The sequence below is a fragment of the Mus caroli genome, chromosome 5 (assembly GCF_900094665.2).
Source record: "Mus caroli chromosome 5, CAROLI_EIJ_v1.1, whole genome shotgun sequence".
NCBI classification, from domain to species: domain Eukaryota; kingdom Metazoa; phylum Chordata; class Mammalia; order Rodentia; family Muridae; genus Mus; species Mus caroli.
The window spans coordinates 91680530-91707723 of record NC_034574.1 but is presented as its reverse complement, the minus strand read 5'-3'; the positions used below and the strand labels follow the sequence as shown (position 1 = coordinate 91707723).

At 39.5% G+C, this 27194-nt stretch overlaps 1 protein-coding gene across 1 annotated transcript in view; it reads right to left on the bottom strand.

Moving 5' to 3' along the window:
* The window catches only part of Cfap299 (cilia and flagella associated protein 299), a 477978-nt gene that overhangs the window by 58589 nt on the left and 392195 nt on the right, over positions 1-27194 (bottom strand). The window contains exon 4 of the mRNA XM_021163887.1: positions 6352-6494. Within this exon, the coding sequence (XP_021019546.1) occupies positions 6352-6494 (143 nt within the window). The remainder of the gene's footprint in view (positions 1-6351; positions 6495-27194) is intronic.

Sequence of the window (27194 nt, the reverse complement as noted above, 5' to 3'; positions counted from 1 at the left end):
ACATGATTTACCTTTCCAGTGGTTGGGCTTGCTCATGGCCTTCTTTATTTTAAGATGGAAGATGAGATGGGAAAAGTTGAATTGCTATGGATAAGAAGACTCTTAGCCATAAAAAGCCATTCGTCCCCTATCATCAAATCACGGCACAGCAGTGGATGCACACGTTACCAAGTACAAGGTTTTCTCAGGAATCATAGTGACATGGCTTTACGGCTGTCCAGTTACACACTCTCAAAGTATGATTGCATGAAAGTAAAAGCAAATGCAAGTACATATCAAAAGAAAGTTTAAAATTCTGACCATTAAAAGAAAAAAAAATGCCAGGATTGGATTTTTAACATCCATTTTACCAACCAAGCCATTTTCTGTTGCATCTTTAAAAGTTTAAGAGTGTCTGGAGAATGCAACCAAAGAGTTATATTAATCATTTCTGGTCGACAATGCTCAGGAGAACTATAGCTAGATGTAACTACTATGGTCCAATATTCTTGGGACTGGGCACAAGACTCTTTAGCATGGATCGGACTCTACAAAGAAGAAAAAGCAGCTACTGCAGAGCAGTGATTTTGTTTCATTATCTTCCAGTTGGCTCATGGACCCAAACTAATAGCTGTGTGTTTGAATGGAATTACTTAGGTATGTTCAGAGGGCTAATGTTTTTATTCCTAGAAGCAGAGGGGAGTAAAGTATAAAATAGTCTACAGGCTGTCTATTTTTTGTTTGTTGGTTTTTTTTTTTCTAAAACAAAATCCCTAAGGGAAATTTGGTTTCACAAGTTATTATTCAGATTTTGAAATGAAATTTTCATGTGACAACTATTTTGTAATTCATGAAAATAAAATCATATCTTTTCAAAAGAGCTGATTGTGTGTTGTATCATCCAATTTTATCAATTGGTAGAAATGGAACTCGTTTAACTTTGTAAGTAATTTGGCCATTGGGCTGCAGAAGTTCTTGTAGACACAGTTCCTTTGTCCTCGATTGCTGCTATCTTCCATTTATATAACAAACTGAAACCAAGTAGAAACTTGATAACACAAGGAAGATTCATTTCTATACCAGCACTGAGAGAAAGCTAAATGCTCTTACATGTCAACTGCTGTACATGGGACATGGGTGAAAAGAAATAAAAGCATGATTGTGCTAAAATTTTCATAATAAATATGTACATAGTGGAAGGTCATGCAGAGACATGTGCAGGATTGGATGTGCACATGTAGAAATGTATGCAGGATTGGATGTTTACATATAGACATGTGAAGGAGTGAATGTGCACATGTATTCAGGACTTGATGTGTACATGTAGAGACATGTGCAAGAGTAGTGTAGATGTGGTCATGTAAAGGCACGTGTCTATGTTCTATCTCCTATGGAAGGACTTCCTTTGCCTGCAAGACTACTGTCTACTTAGTGAGTCCTCACTGTGACTTTTAGTTTAGCTTGTGGCCCTTTGACAAAACACCACCATGTGTCACCCTGAAGCCTTCAGTGTCATAGCTGTCCCTGTGCTCTGTGGCTCACAGCAGGGCATGGACACATCATGACTGATGCAAAGGGAAAGGATGGGCACAGGGACATGGAACCTTATGGGCAGGTAGGCCATTCAGGGAATGGGCAGTCATAGAAAAGAAACCTCACTTTCCTTGTCTTTGTTGGCACAGAATGTGAGGCCTGGTGCTTTGAGTAAAGGGTTGTGAGGTCTCAGGGCTATTTAGAACTCTTGTAGTGTTCTTAGTAGTTAAACCCCAGGGAGGGTGGAGATGTGTGCACACATGCAACACGAGAGAAAGCCTGAGAGGAACGTATTTAAAATAGAAGTAATGCTTGTCTTAAATCTTAGAAAGAACTTATCTCTAGGCAAATAAATAGAATCATATAAATATTATTAATTAGGTCATTGCCCAAATTCTTATCATTTTATTTCAGTGTTCTCACTGAGATTCTGGAAATATGAATGCCATATGTAAAGTTCTATGTTATCTGTGAATGTAGTGCAGTGCAATATCCACTTTAAGATGAAACTCTTAGTTCTGTGAAATGCATCTATGTACTTTAAGAGAAAAAGTATAGGCTTTTGAACTTTGTAGCCTATAACAATTTAAAACAAACAAAATGTAAAGCCAGAAGAAGAAAAGAATCCCTGACAGATGTACTTTTAATGTGTTGGACATATCTCTGGACCAACATGCTGTCACTAAAGATTAGCCATATTTGTGAAGTACAGCCTTGGTGCTTTCCTGCTGCCTACCCTCTTAAGGGCCCTTCAATCATTTGGCTTTGTGGAACAGACATCTCTGAGGCATTAATAAAAGTTGTAAGCTCACATGGATACAGGATACATGTTCAAAACCACGCTGATAAAGACTACTACAGGTTTATAATCACCCCTGGGAAATGAACTAAGCTTGTCTTCATCTCATACTACTAAATTGTTCTCTGCAAGAGAGTTTACTCTCAGCCAAACTCTTCCTAAGTCATTTTGTTAATTATTGTGTGAACTGTATGCGAACTGAACTGTTGGCTATATATTTTAGCTGGTGATAAGATGTAGAATTTATATTCATGCAAACCAACTTGTTATTGGATAAATAAGCCTTGTTTGGAATTTTGAAAACAAAACTTTAAAAGAATGTGAATTCTCTGTAATAAAAACATAAAATTTAGCCTGGAGTGGTGGTACATGCTTTTAATCCTATCACTTGGTAGGTACAGGCAGGTGGATCTCTGTGAATTTGAGGCTAGCCTGATCTGCAGAATGAGTCCAGGATAGCCAAGGCTTGTGATACAGAGAAACCCTGTCTTGAAAAATGTGTGTGTGTGTGTGTGTGTGTGTGTGTGTTGAGCCTATGTGTAAATGTATTTGCATCTGTGAGCTTATATATGAGTGGAGAGACAGAGGCATATGAGTGCTCAAATTTGACTTTGTTTCTAAATGATGAACCCAGATGATGCTGGCTGGCCCTGGATGACGTAGAGAGTGGCCAGGATGATACTGGCCCTGCATGATGTGGAAAGATGTCCCACTGCAGAGTCAGCAGGATTGATTCTTCCAGCGTATTTGTGTTTTATAGACAGACAGGTCATCTCTTCTCTATTCTTGAGTTTACAAGAGAGAAAATGCTAAGTGTTCATCTTTGAATAAAAAGATGGAAAAGTGAGCTAAGTATTTGGAAATCAATTTACAATTTATCCGTGAAAGAAGTCCAAGTAGATATTACAAACAGAAAGAAAGAAAGAGAGAGAGAGAGAGAGAGAGAGAGAGAGAGAGAGAGAGAGAGAGAGAGAGAGAGAGAGAGAGAGAGAGAGAGAGAGAGAAAGAAAGAAAGAAAGAAAGAAAGAAAGAAAGAAAGAAAGAAAGAAAGAAAGATGTGAAGCATAGTTCAGAGGATATGAATAGATTCTAAAAGTATCCTGGGACATAACTAGGTTCAGCAAGTCACGGCCAATTTTCCCCTGATGGCTTTTTGGCTGAAGCCATAATTACAGGCCACTTCTAGTTCTGTTCAGCTCTCTTCCACACACAAAGCTGTGGTGCACAGTAATTTTTACTCTCAAGGACCGAAAATGAACTTCTGGTTAAGTACAAAGGGTTGTTTTCTGCCAAGCTCAATGAGAGGAGGAAGTGGCAAAGGCGGGTACAGGAAGGCCAAAATTCTCTTGTCTTAACTGTGGACAGTAGGATTGCTTAAGGTTTTGAAAGGCAACCTCAAATTGGGCTTTGTTAAGCGAGACAGACATCTGCAAAAGAAGCTTAGGACCCAACAAAGAGCAATGGGGAAAATGGCATCCTTGCAAGGCCAGATCTAAATAGAGCAAAGCGGCAGTTTATTATCTAGCTTTGTACTTTTAGCTGTGCGCGAAGGTCTCTATGTAACTCTGGGTATGCCAGCTAATGCTGTAATGACTCTGAGTCTCTTATGTTAAATTGCAAAAGAAGCTTCTAACATGGAATGTTGTGGCAAAGAGTAAGTGAAATGATAGATATAAAATTGCTTAGCAGAGTGCTGATTTTGATCATTTCCCTAATTATCTTACACCTTTCTGTCCTTGTTAACCATGATGGTGTGGCATGGTCTGAGAGAGCCCAGAAGCTGAAACTAAAGCAACCCCATGTGGCTGGATCAGAGGATTTCATGGCAGGACCAATAAATATGACTTTGGGACAGTCACAAATGTGAACTTCCAGAGAACCTAATAACTCCTTGAAGAGACTCACTCAGATTGACAGCACCTTTGCCTTTGGGTAAACAGCCAATCCTGCATGAATGTGATAGAAAAGATTTAACACTGGTGGTGGTTGGGGTGGGAAAGAGTAGGTAATATGATGAGTCTTGAGTTAATAGAAGAATATTCAAATCTTGGCTACTGCACATAATAAAATCTTCTCTTTCAGAAACAATACAATTTAAAAATACATCATGAGTTTTGCAGGCAGATGGATGGAACTAGAAAATTTTATCCTGAGTGAGGTAACTCAGACCCAAAAGGACATGCATGACAGGAGCCTAGCATATCTGCCTTCCGAGAGACTTAAAAAGCGGCTGATACAAATACTTAGATGGAACCACTGGACTGAAGTCAGGGACCTCTGTGGTTCAACTAGGGAGGGAAAGGCTAGAAGCTGAGGAGGAGGGCAACCCCATGGGAAGACCAGCAGTTTCAACTAACCTGGACCCCCAAGATCTCTCAGACACTGAGCCACCAACCAGGCAGCATACACCAGCTGATGTGAGGCCCCTGACTTATACATCAGAGGGCTGCCTAGTCTTGTCTCAGTGAGAGAAGTCTAGGGACTTCTTGAGAGACTTGAGGGTCCAGGGATTGGTTAGGTGAGGTGGGGTTGGGAGGTGGGGACATCCTCTTGGAGATGGAGGTTGGGAAGGAGGAATGGGATGAGGAACTGTCAGAGGGTGAACCAGGAAGGGGACAACCACTGGACTGTAAAAAATGACTAAAGTTAATTTTAAAAATTAAAATAAAACACATTGTACAGTACAAAAAATGATTATCTAGCTAGACCTGGTCCAGACAACTAAGTTTATGTGACTTTTTATAAAACATAAATAAAAATATAACCTGTTGATAAAGTGGGGGTTGGGGAGATCTTAGATATTTAAAAGCAAGAGATTCTGAACAGCCAATAAAGATGTCAAATCTGGTCAGCCATCATCATAACGAAAATGGAAGCACAAGGAGCAATGGTTTGCAAGTTAGCACAGGCTGTCAGTAGAAGGAATACCTGTCTCAAGTTCTACCTGTCACCACACCTGTCCCTTCTACCGGTCAGGATATCTCTACCCTGTTGGTGTAGAATGTAGTAGGCTACATCAAGTACATCAATACACGAAGCTTTGCTATGAGAAGCAAAGTAGCTGTAGCTGTATACATTCTGTGAATGTGTGTGTTCATGTGCATGCATGTTTTGTGTTCATGAGTCTGTTACAAAGGCCATTGGTTGATGTCATGTGTGTTCCCTGAGTGCTTTCCACTAGGTTCACTGGATGAACCTGGAAGTCACTTATTGCCTGGACTCTCTGGCTTGCCTAGCAACCTCCAGTGCTCCTCTGACTTTTAGTCCAGAATGTATGACAGCTGCGTGCTGCTATATATGCAGCCTGTGGGTGCGTGTGTAATATGTAAAGCTGGTTAGTTATAACTGTCTTCTTGAGTAACTACCCATACATCTAAGACGAGGATGAATAAAATCTTCTAGTGCCTTGATGAGGATGAGTAAAATCCTTTCTTCTAGTGCCCTGGAAGATGTATCCTGTTACTTTATCAATAGTTACCCCATTGTACAGGAAGTAGCAGATAAGACATTTTACATGTCTCTAACCATTGCTTAGTGCCTGTGGGGCCTTCCAGACCCTCCAGAGCCTACAGTAAGCAACTCTTGATTCTCATCATGTATGAGATCAACTTGTTCGGATACCATATAAGGAATACCATGGCAGGATCTTGTAATTTTTGCGACTGAATAGTACTCCACTGTGTTTTATGTACATTTTTTTTAATCCATTGAAGGGCATGCAGGTTATTTCCACCATTTGGCAATTGTTGTGAATAGTGTTACCATAAACTTGGCTGTATAGGTTCCTCTTTATATGGATTCTATTACTTTTGGATAAACACCCAGGGACAACATTTTGTTTGCTTTCCTGCCATTCCCAGTTTTTCTAGAGCAAGATGGTATCTCCCTGTGGTTATTCCCAGATGATTCACCACACCAACAGTTATCCATTGCCAGCCCCACACTCTAATCCTTTATGCATTATGATACTGGTCTCAACATGCAATACACGATAATTCTATATCATTTTCCCTGAGGTGCAAGAACTATGTGTGATTTACCTCATGTCCGTGGTCCTTGGAAGAAGTCTTCTTTTCCCGTTAAAGTAGACTTCAAAATCTTCAGATTTTAGTCTGTGGGCATAATCAATATATCCTGACACTTCCTGCCCATGAGAATTTCTGTCACGAATGAAGATCACTGTCTGGTAACAACAAAGAATGGGAAAGGGACGTGAATAACGTTGCTTGAGTACTTTGAGAAGCTGTGGCTATGAATCACTGCACATGCCAAGGTGTATTTCAAGTGCTGCTGTATGTTTCACCCATGATTCTCTCAGGTAGGTACTGTTATTTTTTCTCCCACAGGAGCTGAAGGAACACAAAACAGTATGTGTAGATGGTCCATTTATAGTAACTATGCATCTCGTTATAAATGATTAAAACCAATATTCCTATGAAAAGCTTGTTTTAAGTGTTATAAATATTTCATGTTCTTTACTTTCATATCATCCTCATCTTCTTTATGGTCATCTGGGTATGAAAATGAAACTATATAATAGGAAACTAAGACACATACAGAGGCTGAGCCTCTCCAGGTCTCCCAGCTATCAAATGGCAAAACTGTCCTTCAACAACACTCCTTCTTTCTCCAAAGATCTTCTACATATCTGCTACTAGAGATATATAAATAGATTCTTAGCACCATGACAGTCAGACTTTAATTTACAAAGTCAAAACACATATACTAGTATTACAGAATAAATAAGTTGTGTTCTCTCATTCTCATTCATCTTTGCACAAACTCTACTGACCACTTTCTATACATCCATAGTCCCTAACAGTAAAAGGATGGAGTAAACTACGGGAATGTTCAAGTCCAGGTATGCAGAACTTAAGCTTTGCTGATGAGAGACATCTAGACAGTAGACATGGAACACAGAGGATTATCAGCGAAGGACAGACACAGCCGAGCTAAAGATGAGCAGCAGTGTGATGGTGTGCAATGAAGGTTACTCGAGGTCATGAGTGAAGGCTGGAGGGCTTCAAATGAAGGACTTGGATGATGGAAGCAAGTCACCGGAAGAAGCAGGTGAAACCCAAGGAATGTTGAGGCTCTGTGGCACACAGGCTTAAAGCATAGACATGCTTGTCCAGATGGCTGGATTGTAACCTTCACCCTTCAGATCCATAGGCACTCTGTTCAAGTTTTAAGGCAAAACTGATAAAAAAGTAAAATATTGTGGTCTAACCAGAAAAATATATTTTCTTATAAAGTTACACCAAGTAGTAGGACTCTGTAGCAAAGTTCACAGATTGAATAAATCCAGGAGACTGCCTTTTCCTCTTCAGTCACTTGTTGGGACTTTGAGGCCATGAGCTAACATAGTTGACTTTAGATATCAGACTTTCCAAAAGACTAAAACTATAAAATTGGAAGGATTTGCTTTTCCTCATTGGTTCTATTGCGTGCCTGTTTTGTTTGTTTGTCTGCTGGGGGCTGCAGACACTATGCTAAGGGTTGTGAAGCAGGTTCTTGCTACAAAAAGAGAGAAAGTATCTGACAAACTAATCTCACAGGACCATAGAAGATCAGGATGAATCTGGCTGAACTAGCACTGGCTATTCCTGTTTCATAAGTTGACATTGTTTCAACCCTTAGTCCTTCAAGTTCCTCCACATAGTCTCTTAATAAATCAGGACAGATTTATGATTGATGTCATTTATTTTCAGTTTCCTCATCATAAAGTTCGAATGGACACTAATCCGAAGAGGCTTCTAGAGGGTCTTGTGCTACTCAACCAATAACGTAAGTGGCTGCTGATCCTTAAACAAGGCCATGAGCAACAACTGCTTGTGAGTCATTAGCACTCCTAGAGGCTCTGGGCCTGTTATCATCTTCAGGGAGTGTCAGCCCAGGGAAGCAAAAGAGGAGAAAGATGTTCCATTGTTCTAACGAAGCCTTCTGTTTTCAGAATGGAACTCTACACCAGGAAAAGAATCTCTGTCTCTCTCTTTCTCTTCTCTCTCTCTTTCTCTTCCTCTCTCCCTCTCTGTCTTCCTCCCCCACCCCGTGTGTGTGTGTGTGTGCATGTGCATGTGTGTGCATGTGTGTGTGTCTTTCTCCCACTGAGAAATATTTTGACAATAGAAGACAGGCTACATCTATTACCCATCTTTGTGGTGAAAGCAAATGATATATCTAGGCCAAATCAAAAAACATAACTTCTAAAATACACTGGTAAGAAAATGAGGTTCTACTTAGAGTGCAAAGACCCAAAGAAGAGAGTATAACCCTCAAGCCAGCTCGGGCCTGCGACCTTGAACCTGTAAGAGCCAAAATGCTCACAACTCACATTTTGCACCATGATAAGTCTGAGAAATAATAAGACTCTAAATACAAACACTACTTGCTCTCCATAAGAGGCCAAAGTATTGGATACTTTCTTCTACTTACCTTGTATAATACTCTAAAAACTCTATAATTTGGGTGTGGACAGTGGAGGTGGAAAGGGAGGGGGAAAAGTCCCCAAGGGGAAAAGAGTGGGACAGACTGCTTGTGACAAGAATTCAGAAGAGACCTACTGGGAAGGGCAGTGGTCAGCAAAAGCTGGGTGAGGAAGGAGAGCAGAGAAGGGAAAGGCTCACCAAGGGCAAAGTGTGTGTGGATGTGCTGTAACAAAGCTCACTAGTTTGCATGTTAATTGTAAACGATCAATAAAAGTTGTATAAGGTACAGGGAACCTTTTTATGAATGTGAGTGCTAAGCCCACTGTGATGTTTAACAAGTGCCCACAAATGTGCTGACATAATAAAACACCTACAGTTGGCTAGACATGGGTCGTCTTCCTGGGATGTCCGTGTTCTTATTGGGTGTACACTGCACAGGCAGATCTGATCTTAGATGTTGGCTCTGCTATCTACTCCCTGTACAACTTTCATAACTTAGTTGCACTTTTTAGGAATTGGTTTCCTACATAATGGAAGACTCTGGTAAGTTACACTCTTAAGTAGTTTCCTTTATAATAGAATAAGTTTGCACCCACCTTAGAAACTAGTGTTTAGATTAAACAAGCCTAGTTTTGCTAAGTACTTAGCAATGCTTAGCCAACAGTAACACTAACTAAATCATACCCATCTGTTGCTTTTCTTTTTTTTTCTAATCAAACTGTTTCTTTTTTTCTTGATGCTTTTTAAAATTTTTACATTTTATTTTAATTTATTTTGCTACTGTGTAGAGATTGTATTAATTTAATCAGCTTCTAGATTCATCATACCAGATCTCCTTGCCTAGATGTCCTTTGTTTCTTTTGCTAAATTTAGTCCTTCTTGAGAAAAAAATTGAAGACATTTTGAAATATAAATATAAATATGCCTGGTTTGCTGTATATTGTTTTTATTATGTTTAGGTATGCACCTTGAATTCCTGATCTCTCTAAGTCTTTTAACATGGAGGGATGGCAACCCCACAGGAAGAACAAATGTCAACGAACCTGAACCTCTGGGAACTCCAAGAGACTAAGCCACTAACAAAAGAGCACACATGAGCTGATCAGAGGCCACTATTACATATGTAGCAGGGGACTGCCTTATCTGGCTTCAGTGGGAGAGGATGTGCCTAATCCTGTAGAGACTTGAAGACTCAGGGAGGGCAGATGCCTGGGGTGGGGGCGCCCTCTCAGAAGCAAAGGAGAGGGGACATGGGGTGAAGAACTCTGGGAGGGGGCACCAGGAGGGAGGGCAACATTTGGGATGTAAATATAATATGCCCCCTTAGGCAGCGGGGGATCTTCTCCCAGAGTGTGGCACAGAAGATCAGTAATTGGCAGCTTTGATGCCCTGGAGTCTTGTATCATTTAAGAATAATTGTTTAGGTTCCTCTGCTAACATTATTTTCCACTTTTATTTCAGTGCTATTGAGGGTACATTTTATACAACATCAGAATCTTCCCGAATTGCAAATGCATAACTCAATGATTTTTCAATAAGTTCACAAAGTTGTGAACTATAGCCTGGCTTCTGGTGGTTTCCATGACACCAAAGAGAGCCTAAGGCACAACTCACCAACACCCCACCCCAGCAGCCTCAGAAAGTTCTGGATCCACTTGCTGACTATCAATTGCTTTTTCTGCATTTTTCATATAAATGAAATCATAAATAAATAAATAAATAAATAAATGGATTTTTTTCCACTTTAATACCTTTTTAAAAACTCACAGTTGATTTCCCAAAAGATATGTGAATGCTATAATTTATATAGCTGAAGGTTCTTTTAAGTCATGTTACATTTACTTAAAAAGTTCCAAAATGCACATTTTCATCAGAACCCTTAATTCTCTGTAGAATCAGATATGGCAGAAGCAAACATGGATGGGGGTTAAATGACACATTTGATACTGCACACCAGTCTGTACTTGCCAGCCACCTAGTCAGAGAAAACAGGCTTTTAATTAACCACTAATAAAAAGCAGGATACATCCACTGTAAGAAAGCAATTGAGAAGTATCAGTGTATGTTTATTGCTGATATAGAAGTGGGGCTTGAGGCACAGAGGATTGTGAAATCTGAGGTCAGTGGGACAGTCTGTGACCTCAAAAGCAAACAGGTGTTAAATGAAACGACTTCTGGAATGAATACTTAGGCCCTCCTGGCCTTTGGTATATTGGAAAAAGATGAATTAAAGTAAAATTTAGTCTGTTAATGTATCATTTAGATCTTTGGCCGCTTTTCTTTTCCCAGAAGTGGATTAAAATACAATCTCATAAACTTGTTATAAGCCCGGGACATGTGTTGCCTGGTTTCTCCTGCCAATTACTAATGAGGAGATATGAACCCGATACAGTGAAACGGGACTGTGTGTGAGGCCAGAGGAGCCAGAGTCACAGAAATGGAACACAACCCTGAGCATGCTTAGCAGCAAGCTGCAGGACTAACACTCAAGCAGGATTTCAGATCTGAGTGTCTGTGTTGCCCCTGGGAGACCATACTGCCTCTCAGAGGGGAATGGAGGGATGTTCATCTACAATTTTTTTTACAACTGAGGAATGTGCTAATGAATTATTAATTGAAGGAAGTGTGTGTGTGTGTGTGTGTGTGTGTGTGTATAATTCCAGAAGAGAAATGATTTTGATGATAGGGTCATAATTCTTTGGGGGATCAGCACTGTTTTTAAACATTTCAAAATGAATGCCAAAATAAATTACTTCAAAAAAGATTGCTGTATGAAATCTCTGTGTTGATAATTGGTTTTTAATTCCATGTCCTCTGATGCACTTGGATGGATAAGTATAGTCGCATTACCCACACACATTTCAGGCTGTTAGAAATAGCTCTTTGTCTTCCCTCTTGCAAACAGGCTCAGAAGGACCATCCAGTTGGCCAAAGTGACTCTCAGTCTGCTCTGATTTCAGAGCCTGGGAGGGTGACCTCATCCTCTCTTGGCGGGAATGCTGTTGAACAGTGCTGCAAAGGGGAGAGGCTGCAGCATCATGGCCATTTTACGAGTGTGCTTCTCTCAGAGTGTCACGTATAGTTCACTTGTTCGTCTGTGGTGATTGAAGACTTGCTTTCTAAGGGAAATTGCTGATGTTAGCTTTTCCTTCTGGTTTCTAAGCTATGTCTATATTGAAAATGGTTGGAGTAAGTCCTTACACTCAGGTCTTTTGCAGTGCCTGTGAAGAAAGGAATAATTTAAGATCACTTGTCCTCTTCATTAGAGTTCAAAATGGTCTGGAGGATTGAATGAATGAAAATAACATGCAAAAACACATGCAGGTTTTGTTTATATAGATTCCAAGTGTTAGAGAGGAAAGAATGAGATGTTTGAAGTTATATATAAATTGAGACTTACTTTTATTGTTTGTTTGTTTGTTTGTTTTTTGAGACAGAGTTTCTCTGTGTAGCCCTGGCTGTGCTGGAACTCACTTTGTAGACCAGGCTGGCCTTGAACTCAGAAATCCGACTGCCTCTGCCTCCCGAGTGGAGATTTACTTTTTAACGCCAAAACATACACTAAAAATCTTCCATTGGAGTTAGTGTGTTGATCCAACCCAACACACCTATGTGAAAACAAAGTTTCCTTCCCCAAGTAAGAATCATTAGCTGTTGTGCGTACAGCCTTCATGCCCACTACGCTTTTCACTAGGATTTCTCCAAATATTTTCATAAAAAGACTTGTCTAATATCTCAAAAGCTAAAGAGATGACATTGCTAAAGAAAAGTTACTCTAAAATGAAGATTGACTTTCTAAGTTCAATAGCAATGAAGTATTTTTGATCATTTAAAGTCTTGCCTCAAAGAATGTTTCCAGGGCTGGGGACATGGTTCAGTGAGTAAAATGCTTTGTGCACAAGACTGACACAATGAGTTCAGAGCCTCAGAGCCCATATAAATTTCAGGCAAGTAAGGTAGACCCTCGTAAGCCCAGGGCTCTGGAGGCAGATGCAGAGATTCCATGGGCAAGCCAGCTAGCCATGATTGGCTAAATGGGTCAGCTTTTGGTTCAAATATGCATCCTGCCTCAATATATAAAGTAGGAGGCAGTTGACGAGGGCACACAAACATTCATGTGCATGTTCCTGCACACACATGCATCACACAAATGCAACAGACATATACACATGCATGTACACCATACACACCCAACAGGAATATAAGAAATAAATGGCTAGGAGTAAAAAGACAATAATGAAAACAATGAATAAGAAGTAGATCTTGCATTATTGCAAAAAATAAAGTAAGAATTAAAAAAAATCAAATATCATTACAAAGATTGGCAGATGGATGGTATGCACACATATGGGTATGAGTATAGGATAAATGCCTTTCAACAGGACAACTTTCTGCCTTTTATGAGTTCCTACTCTTCTGTAAAGCATGCAATTCCAAAACCTTGCCTTTAATCATACCACATTATGCCTTCCATCCCCTTGATTTCTAGTTAGCATACCCTAGAAACTCCAAACTAAGAATCCTTTCAACACCTTGAGGCTAATAATCCATCAACCATATGTTTTACCATGAATCATTCTATGTGTTCTTTCCTCTTGTTCAGTGTAGATGCCATAGTGCAGCAACATTTTTCATTTGCAGGGTGTTTCAAATCCTTTGAGCAATCCTGAATACTTGCTGAAAATTTTCCAGCATCATTTCAACCCGACTTTTCCTTTATTCTGTTTCTGTGCAGAATAATTAAGATAAATTTGGCTAGAAAATTATTATAATTGCTTTTCCTGGAGCTCAATAATCATAAACTCAAGTGGACTCCATAACCATTTATAATAATTAGCTATAATACACTTATCCTCTCTTACATCTTGAATTTTGTGTTAAGTTTTCTCCCATCAAATTTTCTGCAATGCAGTTTCTTAAGATCTTTATTTTCTTGATGAAATAGAAGTTAAATTAGGATCACCTCATTTCCCCCCTATAAAATCTAATTTTCACCATCTCTGATTTTAAGCTATATTAAAGAGCAATAGTAATAAAACCAGTATGGTATTGGCATTAAAAAAAACAGGTTGATCAATGGTATTGAATTTAAGACCCAGAAGTAAACCTACATAATTATGGACACTTCACTTTTGACAAATAAGCTAAAACTATGCAATAAAAAAAGAAAGCATCTTCAACAAATGGTGCTGATCTAATTGGATTAATGCATATAGGAAAATACAAATAGATCTATAACTATCACTCTGCACAGAACTCAAGTCTAAGTGGATCAATGACCTCAACATAAAACCAGACACATTAAATCTAATAGAACGGAAAGTGGGGAATAGCCTTGAGTGCACTTGCGCAGGACAGAACACCAATAGCTCAGGCACTAAGATCAACAATTAATAAATGGGACCTCAAGAAACTGAAAAGTCTCTGTAAGACAGAGGACACTGTCAATAGGACAAAACAGCAGCATACAGAATAGGAAAGCTCTTCACCCACCCTACATCTCATGGAGGTCTAACAGCCAAAATATATAAAGAACTCAAGAAATTAAACATCGACAAGACAAATAAACCAATTAAAAAATGGGTTACTGATGTAAACAGAGAATTCTCGAAGAGGAGTCTTTAATGGCCAAGAAGCACTTAAAGAAATGTTCAACACCCTTAGTCATCAGGGAAATGCAAATAAAAAAAACTCTGATACTCCATCTTATACTCATCAGAATGGCTAGTGCAAAAAAAAAATTCAAAAGATAGCACATACTGGTGAGGATGTGAAGCAAGGGGAACACTCCTCCATTCTGGTGGGATTGCAAACTTGTACAACCACTTTGAAAATCAATTTGGTTGTTTTGTCAAAAACTGGGAATAGTTCTACCACTCCTGGGCATATACCCAAAAGATGCTCCACCATTCTACAAGGTCACCTGCTCAACTATGTTCATAGCAGCTTTATTTGTAATAGCCAAAAAGAGAAACAACCTAAATGTCCTTCAACCAAAGAACAGATAAAGAAAATGTGTTGCATTACAGAATAGACTATTTCTCAGCCATTAAAAACAATGACATGAAAACTGAAGGCAAATGGGTAGAACTAGAAAAGATCCTCCTAAGTGAGGTAACCCATACACAGAAAAACATACATGGCATGTACTCACTTAGAAGTGGATATTGGGCACAAGATAAAGGATAAGCATGCTGTAATCCATAGGCCCAAAGAAGCTAAGTAACAAGGTGGACCCAAGGAGGAACACTGTAATCTCACTGGGAAGGGGAAATAGAATGAACATCAGGGATGTATGGAGGGAGGAGCTGGGTGGGTGAGATGGAGTGGATGGGAACAGGAGGGATTGGGAGATAGGAGGACATAAGGGAGAGTACTGGGAGAGACAACTGGAATGGGGAGGGGACATCTCTGGGACAAGGTAGAATCCTAGGATAATGGAAGCTTCAAGGAATCTATGAGGGTGACCCTAGCTAAGACTCCTAGCAATGGGGGATATGGAGCCCAAAATGGGCATCTCCTGTAACCAAACAAGACTTCCATTGGAGAAGTTGGAACAGCAACCCAGCCACAAACCCTCCAATCCACAATTTGTCCTGCCTACAAGATGTGCTGGGGTAAAGATGGAGCAGAAATGAGGGAATGGTCAACCAATGACTGGCCCAGTTTGAGAGCCAGGCCATGAGAGGGAGCCTACCCTTGACACTATTAATGATATTCTGACTATGAATGATATTTGGCTATACTTGCAGGCAGGAGCCTAGCATAACTGTCATCAGAGAGACTTCACCCAGCACCTGATGGAAACAGATGCTAGGTAGAACATAAGGATTGGGAGAATCCTGCGGGAAAGGAGGAGGGAGGATTGAAGGAGCCAGAGAGGGTCAAGGACAACATAAGAAAATTTACAAAATCAACTAATCTGGCTTCAAAGGGGCCCACAGAGACTGAATTGCCAACCAGGGAGCCCTAATGGGACTCACCTAGGCCCTCTGCAGCTATGTAACAGTTGTGCAGCTCCATCTTCATGTGAGACTCCTAACAGTGGGAGGTGTCTCTGACTCTGTGCCTTCCTTTGCATCTCATTCTACTAACTGTAATGCCTCATCTAGCCTCAAGAGAAGAAGATGCACATATTTATTTATTTATTTATTTATTTATTTATTTATTTATTTATTTATTTATTTATTTAATTTACTGCCACAGATATGCCAAGGCTGGGTGATACCCATGGAAGGATGAGTGACTACAGGGAGGTGAAGTGAGAGGGAGGGGCTGGAAGAAGAGGAGAGATGGGGAGCTGTGATCAGGATATAAAGCAAATAATTAACCATCATCATCATCATCATGACCATCATCAATCATCATCTACCTGTCTACCCCACCTAGTCTTGTGTTCTTCCTTCCATACTGTATTATGCTGAAATATGTAGGCATTTTAAGTATTTTTTGCCTCCTTTTTTTTTTAAACTTGGCCACACTTTGTCATTCTTTTCTCTTGAATTATAGTTTATTTCTTCTATGAGGTATTTTCTATAGGTACATAAGATTTTGTAACAGCTACCATTTGAAAAGGAAACAGTAAGTATGGTCCCAGATGTGGTTTTCTCTTAACAGCAAAATACCTTTCTTTACCCATAAAACCTAATCCTTTTTTGACCACTCTGCTAGATAGTTCTAACAACATTTATTCCACCTTTAAAAGTCATCATGATAACCAAGTCTCAGCCTTTATTAGACTCAAATTCAATGGCCTGTGGTATACCTGTTAACCTCTGAGAAACATGTCACTTACATGTATTGGTGTCCTTGCAAGTTCCCATGGGGGCGCTATACTTTATTCACTTCCTCCTTATTGGCTTCTCCTGTCCTTCCTAATTTAAAAGGGTTAGAGTCCCCACGGCTTGGGTCTTTCCATTTTCCGTGTCTTGATGCATCCACTAACTGATCTAAGCCAGATTCGTGGCTTTGAGAGTCAGCTCTTTTACTTCCATGTTGTTTATACGTGATGTTTCTCTCATGACACTAGTTCACCATCTTGATCAAACTCTTCCTCTCTAAGAGGCAATCCTGTACCTAATTGTTCAAGCTCTGAGCCAGAAGGCTTGATTCATTATTGGTCATCACACCCTACATCCATCCAACTGCGGGCACCTCAGCCTTTAAGTTCTATTTGCATATGATACTACGCTGTCATCTCTAAATCCCTCTCTATTCTAGGTCCCATTGATGAAACGATCTCTACTGCTGTGCTCTTTACATTTGATCTGCTTGTTTGCTCTTTAAGATAGTTTCCATGTGTACCCCAGACTAGGAGCCATTATGTAGTTCAGCCTTGCTTCAGATGCACGATCCAGACTTAGCCTCCGAGGGCTAGGCATGCAGGCATGCACAGCCATGCCTGATTTGGTGTGCCCATTTGTGTGGTATTTCCTCAGACAAAACAGAGTCTTTTGGAAAGTTTTTCAAGTTTGATCCATCACGCCGTTCTAAGGAAAGTAACAAATATGTTGTAGGCACTGTCACTTTGCCATGTGTTGGTTTCTGTCACAGATCCATTTGTCTGGTGCTTACTTTCTTAGCGTTGACATTTTACTTTCTCCCTCCTTAGATTGTAGGGCCCATAAAATCCAGACTTTTACTTTATTCTTTACTTTCTTCTCAACTTACTCAATAGTGCCTGGTGCACACCAGCCTCTCGGGAAATACTTGCTCAGTGAATGGATTTGTGGGGTTCTCAGCATGCAGATACTGGTGCAGTATCCAACCATGCTCCATGCTGATGAAACTTTAGTACAGGAAACAGAGGACTCTACTGAGTGTGCCACCAGAAGAAGCCTTTCAACTGTGACAGAATCAAAGGGAGTTGAGAAATGAGGAATGTTTGGTTGTTGTTGTTGTTGTTTTTGTTTTTTGTTTTCTAACTTCTGAGAAATTGACCTGCCTAAAACAATAGAGAATTGGCCTTTAATTTGTGAGGGAACCCTGGCCCTGGGGGAATTCTCTCGTGCTTACTTTGCTTTGGTTAGTTGAAAAACAGAACCAAAGACATTTGTCATGAAGGCAGTTTTAATGTCCAAGCTTCTCCATCCACCTTCCCTCCCTTTATCTCCCTTCTCCTCTCATTTCTTCATTTTACCGGGTGGTCCCCTGAGTTTAAATTACCAGGGGTTAGGATGGCCATGTAAAACAGGTTTCTTCAGCCCACCCCAGAGATTGATGACTCAGCTAATGAGGATGGTGACCCAAAGTTTGCTCCTCTAGCAGAGTTGAGTCCACTACTCAGGAGTATCCTGAGAAGCACAACATCCTTTCAAGGGACAATGTCTCAGTGCTGACTTGGAACAGGAAGCCTAATGTCCCTTGTCATCAGTTCTTGGATGAAGTAGAGATTTGCAGTCTCTACGGAGGATTTCAGAGATCTTGAGGACAGGCAGAGTGACATCATCTTCTACGAGTTTCAGTCTGCAAGTGACACCACATAAAGCCTTTGTGCAGGTAATTCTACCAAGAGACTCAGTCGTGTCCTTGTAGGAATGGCGTTGGGAACTTAGAAACATGTCCATGGTTAGCACTTTGATTTGTTTTGGAGACTGGCAGCAATCAGAACCATGAGGACGATTTCTTGCATTTGAAAATACACTCTGGCTCCTTCTAAAATACAACAGTCTTCCTTTTTCAGTGAGTCAAAATACAATCTTTTTTTTGTGAATGACCTTTAGACAGCCAGAAGGAGCATTATGTCTGATGTCCTCATATGACTATGACAGCACTTGCTCATGTTTTTTTTTTCCTTTTTACAGCTTATCTATTATAATTCTGAAATTGACTTCACACTTGGTACTAAGCCCAATGTCCTAATTTCACATTGGCTTTTATGCATAGTTAATTATGTTATTCAATTTATGATACTTGGCTACAATGAATATGGGAATAACTCCAAAATATATGCAAGTAACTTAAATTTCTCACTGACTTGTCTTCTGCTTGAGTTTAATGAATTGACATGAAATTGCCAACTTAACAATAATATGATTTTTTCCTCTATGATTGTGTAGGTCAGTAACTTGGCACGGATCTTACTACATTAAAATCAAAGTGTTATGGCCAAATTTCTGCCTTGTGCCTCCTTGAGGGACCCTCCACCCTTTTATTTCTTGTCTAATTCCTATAGGTTGCTCACAAGCTTCCACTCATGGATGTTTTCCGTTACTTTTAGAGCCAGCAGCAGATCAACTGTCTGGCCCCTCTTAATTTCCCTATTTTGATAACAACCAGAAAAATGTTTCCTATCCTATTACTCTTATGTTACACTGATCTGACCCAGGTACTCCAGGACAACCTTTAGATTTCAAGGTATATAACTTTAACCATAGCTTCAAAATCCCTATTTATAGAGAAGATGGCAATCCCGCATGTAGGCTTACCCTATGAGCATCGATGAGAGGCACTGCTTGCTATCATATGTCCAGTTCTTCAGGCTGAGGTTGATGATCTGAGGTTTAATGGTTCGAGCATAACCTAACAGAAACTCCCCAGTGCTAGAAAGCTTAGATTAGCTTCCCTGTCCTTCAAGTCTTTGCTAGCAGTCCCCACTTCAAGCCTTCATCTCAGTCACCACTGTGATGTCTCCTCTGTAACAGAGATGCTAGCAATTTCTTCCTTACATAACCCACTGGTAAGGACTGTGGCAAAGAAGGAAAGAAACAAGAAGGTACAATGTGTGTAAAAACCTGGGCCGCTCTTTGTGGCTTTCTTCAATTACACTTGGACAAAACTCCCTAAGAACCATATGGTTTATGATTTGCTTGTTGGCATTCTATATCAACTGTCCTCTTGAGTAATCTAAGTACCAAATGACCCAGCTTGTCATCACATGGGGACAGCAGAGTCACAGTGTCCCTTTACTCTCTATGGTGAGACTTTAGAGGCCCTAGAAAATTCCTGAGAAGTGACAGGTCTCAGAAAGAAGCCATAGTCTTCCTCTAGAACTTGACACAAAAGATACCTTGTCCACTCTACAGGGCTGTTGTGAGTTGTAAATGAGATATTTTTATGAAGCCTATTGCGTAGGATTATTAAATTTAATAGCTTAACTCAACATTGAAAATGTCCGACAATGAGTCTTTTGGCTTTGCCAATGTTACTAAAAAGAATTGTTTTGGTGAAACACACATATATTTGACATTTAGTGTGTCATAGTGAAAATATGAACTGGATGGTATTTATTACTCTGGTCTGTTCAAGTGTCGTGCTAATTCCTTTGCTACCTCCGTCAAACTGTCCATCATTGTGGCAGGTGGGAGTAAATTGGGTAGGCAGATCACTGAGGGAGAATGGACTCATGATTTTGCTATTTCCAACTGACCTCCTCGAAAGTACAGAAGTATTTGGCCTACTTTGATTTAATTATTGTAGTGAAGAACAAAAGCATTTTACATGGACATACAACAAAGATAAGTATTATTTTTACATTCTTGGGTCACATTGCTATATTTGCCTATGGCCCTTAAGCCATAGCTAGCCTGCTTTGTATTTTTGAGACTTTGGGAAGAAGGCTGGCTCTTTTTATCTGATGCTCACTCTCAGGGATTGTTTTGATTTTTTTTTTTTTACTAGCATGATGTATAAGGTTTTTTGAGTTGGCTAAAGATCTTTCTGGACTTAAGAGCAAAGGAAAGAGAGGATTAAGATGATCTTATTTTAATTTAATCTTTATTAAGCACACAAGTTATTCCAGAATTATTGGGAAACATCAAACTAGAATATCCTTAGGACAATTGGTTTTGCCCAGGATGTTTTTAGAAAAAATTAAAAAAAAAAAAAACAAAAAACAACCAAACATTCAATGTCCCAAAAGTCCTGTTCCCTTATAAATGAGGTGGGTGAGTCTCACTGAGAGCAACTGTTTACCACCGCTTACACTGGGTTCACAGGAAAGCTGGCTGAATAGACACTGATGTTTGATTCCCACCTTATCCAGATTCTCTGTGCTCATCAAACTGCCATTCTTGACAGCTGTGTATCTCTGAGAATGATGAATATCTAATCATGTACTAGACTGTCAGAAAGTGTAGAGTGTCTTGTTTCTACATACTTACACCACACTATAGATGCCTACTGCTCTGAGCAGTAGAGACATTGGCCAGTGTTCATTTCACTCTCTCGTAAGATGATGAGTCAGCCCATCTTTGATGGTAAGCCCCTTACCTAGAGGTCATGCTTTTCCACATGCCTTGAGCATGTACCCTAACTGTCAAGGGTTTGTCATACTTATCAGGAAGCAAAAGTGCTCAATGTTCAAGGATTGGAGCGTTCATACCAGCTTCCCTGGACAAAGGTCGTTTAACAGCCCTTGTATCTGATGGTGCCAAACCACTTCACTTCCTGTTGTCATTACATTTTAGCCATACCGACCTTTGTACTTCTTCAGGGGGCTAGACAATGTTCCAGCTTGTCACTATTTAAGTTTTAAAACATCAGTGTGGGGACTGGAGAGATGGATCAAGGGTTAAGAGCACTGACTGCTCTCCAGAGGTCCTGAGTTCAATTCCCTGCAACCAGATGGTAACCATCTGTAATGGGATCTGATGTCCTCTTCTGGTGTGTCAAAAGACAGCTACAGTGTACACATTCAGCTAAAATAAATAATATGATCTTAAAAAGTAAAACTTAAAAAAATAAAACCTCAGTGTGTGCATGCATGTGTGCATGTTTGCGTGTGTGCGCGTGTGTGTGAGCACGTGCGTCCTGTCCTATGAGACTTGGAGAAATCAGCGGCCCACTTTGTGGGATTGGGCCAATGCTTGCCAAGCTCCTTTCCCTGTGAAGCATCTCGCCAGATCCTGACTTCCCTCCACTGATATGCACTTCCCTATCCTTTCCCATGGCAGTCACGTTATTCAAATTTCAATAAAAGCTTTCCCTCCTCTCAGAGACTTGATTCTTCTATGCTTTTGCTTAGGTGCTTTGTATTCAGTGTCAGCGTTTCCTAATTCACCTGTATTCACCTGTTTGCATACTTCGGTTCCCTCTTTACCAGTGGAATCTCCTGAGTGAATGTTGCTTGCCCCCTTACTGTCTGTAACGGAAGCTTTTACATGGACTCTTAGTTAGTGTCTGTCACACAGAGGACAAAGGCAATGACTGAACCCCTCAGCCTTTACTTTGGTAGCAGGCTAACTTCAGTGCCGTCTAAATGGATCCAGTACTGGATGAAATAATGCCAGAGTCCTTGCTCCCTCGTAGCAGTGCTCTAATAAAGCCTCGTGGGTAACCCTGAAGCGTCCCTGTCCTTTTGCTTACCGACTGCTAGATGAGGACCATGGTGGTTTGAATGAGAATGGCTTCCACACGCTCCTATACTTGGATGCTTTGGTAAAGAAGCAGACGGAGAAGCATCTTTCTCAAACTCAGGTAGCTGTAGCTATGCGGGTTTATTCCTGGAGCTTGGCTTCTAGTCCGTTCTGCTACATTTTTATTTTTGGCCACTGGGATTCTATTTTTTTTGAGTTCTATGGTTCTGTAATATAACCTGAAGTATTGTGATAGTGCCAGCATTATTGTTTTGGTTCCGGATTGGTTAGTCGTGCTTCTGTATGAATTTTATGATTAATTTTTCTACTTCTGTGAGGAATGTTCTGGAATTTTGTTGGGGGGTTACATTGAATCTGGACAGTATGCCTTATACTATAGCAATTTGAGATATTAATTCTATTGCTCTATGATTAAGATGGTCTTCCCATCTAATCTTCTCTAATTGCTGTCTTCAACATTTCAGAATTTTCAGCGCATAAGCCTTTCACTTCCGGGTTAGGTATTTTTCCTCAGTGTTGTTAGATGCTATTTTGAACAGAGTGACTTTCCTGGTTTCTTCTAGCACATTTGTCACTAGTATGTAAGGAAACTGCTAATTCTGTATGTTCATCTTGTTCCCTACTACCTTTACAAAATGTTTATTAGAACAAAGAACTTATTGATGGGTATTTCAGAGCTGCTTTATGCGTAGGATATCATCTAAAAAATAAGAATAATGTGACATCTTCCCTTCCTATTTGTACATCTTTAATTTCTTTTTCTCATCTTAATTGAGTTAACTAAGATCTCACACCGTATATGGAAAAAGACTCAAGACACTGGACATCCTTTTCTCATTCTTAATTTTGATGAAATAATTTCGATACTTTCTCCATTGAGTGTAATGTAACTATAAACATTTGTAGTTTGCCATAAACAGCCTTTACTACTTTGAACTATGTTCCCAGGTTCTTCATCTTCAGGGTCTGTGAGACCCTGTCAGAAACCTTTCTCCGCCTAGAGAGGTAATTTTTGGTTTATGTCCTTGTTTATATATGATACGTTATGTTCATTGATTTGTATATAATAAGCTATCCACACATTCCTTGAATTGAGCCTGTTGCAGGATTCCCTGTCCAATTACATTAGGGCAGTGGGAGGCCTGTGATTGGACAGGAAAAGCGAGGTGGAGCTGGGAGTTGAAGAGACAGATAGAGAGGTTGCAGGAGAGGGAGGAGAAGCCAGCATGGAGGCAGACAGACAGAAAGAAGATCCTGATTCAGCGTGGTTTCAAATAGCCACAAGTAGATAAGATTTTTTACAAGGTTAGAAATATTGGGATAAAGCTTTTATCATCATCAATTGGCTCTGAAATTATTGTATTAGCATCTTGTAAATTGTGATTTTATTGTTATATAAATCTGATTGGTTAATTAAGCTTTAAGAGTCATTTTTCTTCCTGGTAATTAGGTGTTGAGATGGCTGATCGTGGGTTGTGTGGAGCGTTGAGGAGAAGAGAAGGGAACTGGCGGGGGGGGGGAGGGAGGTGTTCAAGAGATGGCCCAACAGGAGCCCTATGGCCTCAAGGGGTGGAGAATTGGTGGGCAAGAGACTGAGAGTACCTGGCATGAGGGTTAGCCCTAGAGAGTTGGTAGGGCCTGGCCCAGCTGAGAGTTGGTGGGTCCATTTTTTAATATTCCCTGCAACAGAAGCCAGCTTGGTCCTCACGAATTATCTTTTAATGTATTACAAATTCAGTTTGCAAATGTTTTAGTGAGAATTTTTACATCTGTGTTCATCAACAAGATCCAATAAAGATTTAGTAGAATTGTGGGACTGGGCTTTCTCAGTTGGGAAACATTTTATCATAGATGTAACCTCTTTGTTCGTTTTTTATATCCTATTAGCTTAATTTTCATAGGTCATATGTATTAGGTCCAAAGGGATCTAATACATATGTTTTCTCAAACTCCATAGTTTTCTCAAACTCCATAGGGCAGATTATAGAAGACAAACAAACATTCAATGTCCCAGAAGTTCTGTTCTTTTATAAATGAGGTGACTGAGTCTCACGGAGAGCAATTATTTATAGGAGACTCTAGGGAAATTTCTGTGTTTGATAAAAGCCAGCATTCCTTGGGAACTTGTTAGGCATGCTTCTCTACCAAAAGGAGTCACTATCAGAAGAGGCAAAAGGCTACTGAGGCTGTGGTGCCTATTAGCATTCCAAAGGAGGATTCCAGCCTCCTTCAGTGTCACAAATACCACAAAGTACCACAAAAGTACCACATTTCAAAGTTCATGCAAGCATCCTCCTTGCTCTACCCTGAACTCCCCCCTTCCACTTAATCATGCAAACTGACAGCACAATGTCTTTATCGGAATGCATGTACATTATTTAGATTTTCCCATGTATTTGAATAACATCTTCAAAGTCTGCCTTAATTATCCCCTGAATTGCATTGGTGTCTGTTGTGATTTCTTACACTTTGTGTATAATTATATAAATTGAAGTTCCCTACCCCCTCCATTAATTTCACTAAGCAATTGTCAAACCTGTTTAAGAACTAGTACTCTGATTCATTGCCTCTGGGTATTATCGCCTTTACCCATTTCATCACAATTTCTGCCTTGATCTTTATTGTTTATTTCCATCTGTTGATTTTGGGTGTGGCATGCTCTGGTTTTCTAAGCCTAGAGGCATGTCAGTCTTGAAATACCTGAAATCTCTTGGTCTTTTAAATTTTAATTTGATCTCTAATTGTGATCAAATATAATACAAAAAGTAACTTCAATTTTTTATTTGTAAATACTTGATTTGTGCCCTAAACTGTGCTCTATTTTAGATAAGTTTCTATCACTGCTGAAGAAAGTTCATTCTTCACTAGTAGAGTATTTTGTAAATCCATTTAGTCTACTTATTTGATAGTCACTTCACTCTGATGTTTCTTTGTTGAATAACCTTTGGATTGGTAAGCGTAGGTTACTGAAATAGCCCATTATTATGTCTTGAAATCCATTTCTGCCTATAGTGTTTGTTTTGTACAATTAGTATGCTAATGTTCCATTCATTCATGTTTAGAACTGTTACACACTCTTGGCGTATTCTATCACCTTCCTTAATCCATATGAAGCTATTTTTAAAATTTTGTCTACTAATTTGTTTTGAAGACTATTTTGTTAGACTTTGATATAAATATATATGCTTATTTTTTATTTAAATTTGCTTGAAATGATGTCTTATATTTTTTTAACACATGTCTTTCGCAGTGGGGTGCACTTCTTGCAGGCAGTACACAGATGGTTCACATCTTTTTAATCTTCTCCACTAGTCTAGAATTTGGATGAGAGAATTAAGGCCATTATAAATCATACTTACTAGTTAAGATATATCAGTGCTTGGGGTTCTATTTTTGCAATGTTTGGTATGTATCAAATCCTCCTTTGTTTATGCTTGTTGTAGATAAGTTGCTCCTTCTATGATCTCCCTGGGGTGGGGTTCCTTTGAGTGTCTTCTTATGCAACTTACTGGTCATTCATTCCTTTAATTTGTGTGTAACATGGAAAGTTTTCAATTCTCCTTTAGTTGTAAAGGATATAGCAATCCTATTTTGGTTACTTAACTGTCTTTCAAATGTTGAATTACTCCCAAGCCTTCTTGACTTTCAGAGTTCCTAATGAGAAGTCTGCTGGTATTCTGATAGTTTTGCCTTTATGTGCAACTTAGTGTTTCTCTCTGGCAGTTAGTGTTTTTAAGTATATTGCAATGTACAGTGTAGTATTAACCCTTTACTGGTCTTATCCATTAGTTGTTCTGAAGTATCATGTATCCTTTATTGTATGGATACTCCTCCTTTAAGTTTGACAAATTTTCATGCTATTGTAGATTTTACATTTATTTTTTGTCTTTAATTTAGACTGCTTTACTTTTCTATGGTTCCTTATAGACATTGCACATTCTAACTCTATTTTTTATCACTCAGACATTGTTATCTGGTTTATCTACCCTGAATTCAAGCTTGGATTCTACCTCCGAATTGACAGGTGAGGTTTCTCATCAAGAGTAGACTTACTGTCCACTTCATTGCCATATTTTCTTTTCCCTTTTGGTCAATATTTCTCTTTACTTAATTCACCCTTAATATTCTGCATTGATTTTATATATCCAGCTATTTAGTTGTATTCCTTTTAAATTGATTCAAAAATTTATTTGGTGTCTTCTCCTCTCCAATTTTATTGAATATTGCTATAATTTTCTTTCGAATTCTTGGTTATTCACTGCATTCTTAAACTGTTACTATTGATTATTAACTTGATTATTCATGTTTCTTGTATTTCATCATTCGGAATTGCACATCTTGTGGATTTCCAAAACTCAGCTTTCAGATAAGACTACATTTCAGTAGGTTATGGTGTAGTTCCTCATTACTGGAGTGGGGTATAGTTCAGTAACTAATCCTATCAGCTCATGCTCTCAGGACACTAGAGAGGATCCTCAGCACTCCAAGAGTAAAACACTGACTGAAGAAGCAACCACAACTGATTCCTATGCCCAATAACCAATTAAAAACAGCTACCTGGCCAGATAAAGTGGTGGCTTACGCCTTTAATCCCGGCACTTGGGAGGCAAAGGCAGACAGAGTTCTGAGTTCAAGGCCTGCCTGTTCTACAGAGTGAGTTCCAGGACAGCCAGGGCTACACAGAGAAACCCTGTCAAAAAAAAAAAAAAAAAAAAAAAAAAAAAAAAAAAAAAAAAAAAAAAAAAGAAAGAAAGAAAGAAAGAAAGAAAAGAAAAGAAAAACCAAAACTGAAAACCAACTACCTGTTTTATTACTTTTTAAATAGAGAAAACAAGACAACACCATGTGTGGTGATATTTGTCATGGTTTAGAATGGAAAGAAAATAATTGGAGGAAGGCGAGTCATTAAAGCAACAAAAGAAAATTACAAGAAGGAAGGGAAATAGATAGGGTAGGGTGGGGGCAGAGAATAAAGAAACTGGGGGAGATAAGAAAGTACCAAGGAATGAAAAGAGAAAAAAGTTGAAGACTGACAACCTAAACCAATCACAGCATCCAGGAGGCTAAGGCAGGGAGACTCCCAGGATCAAACTAGCTCACACCCTGTGCAACAGCTTGTCTCAGAAAATGAGAGGGGGG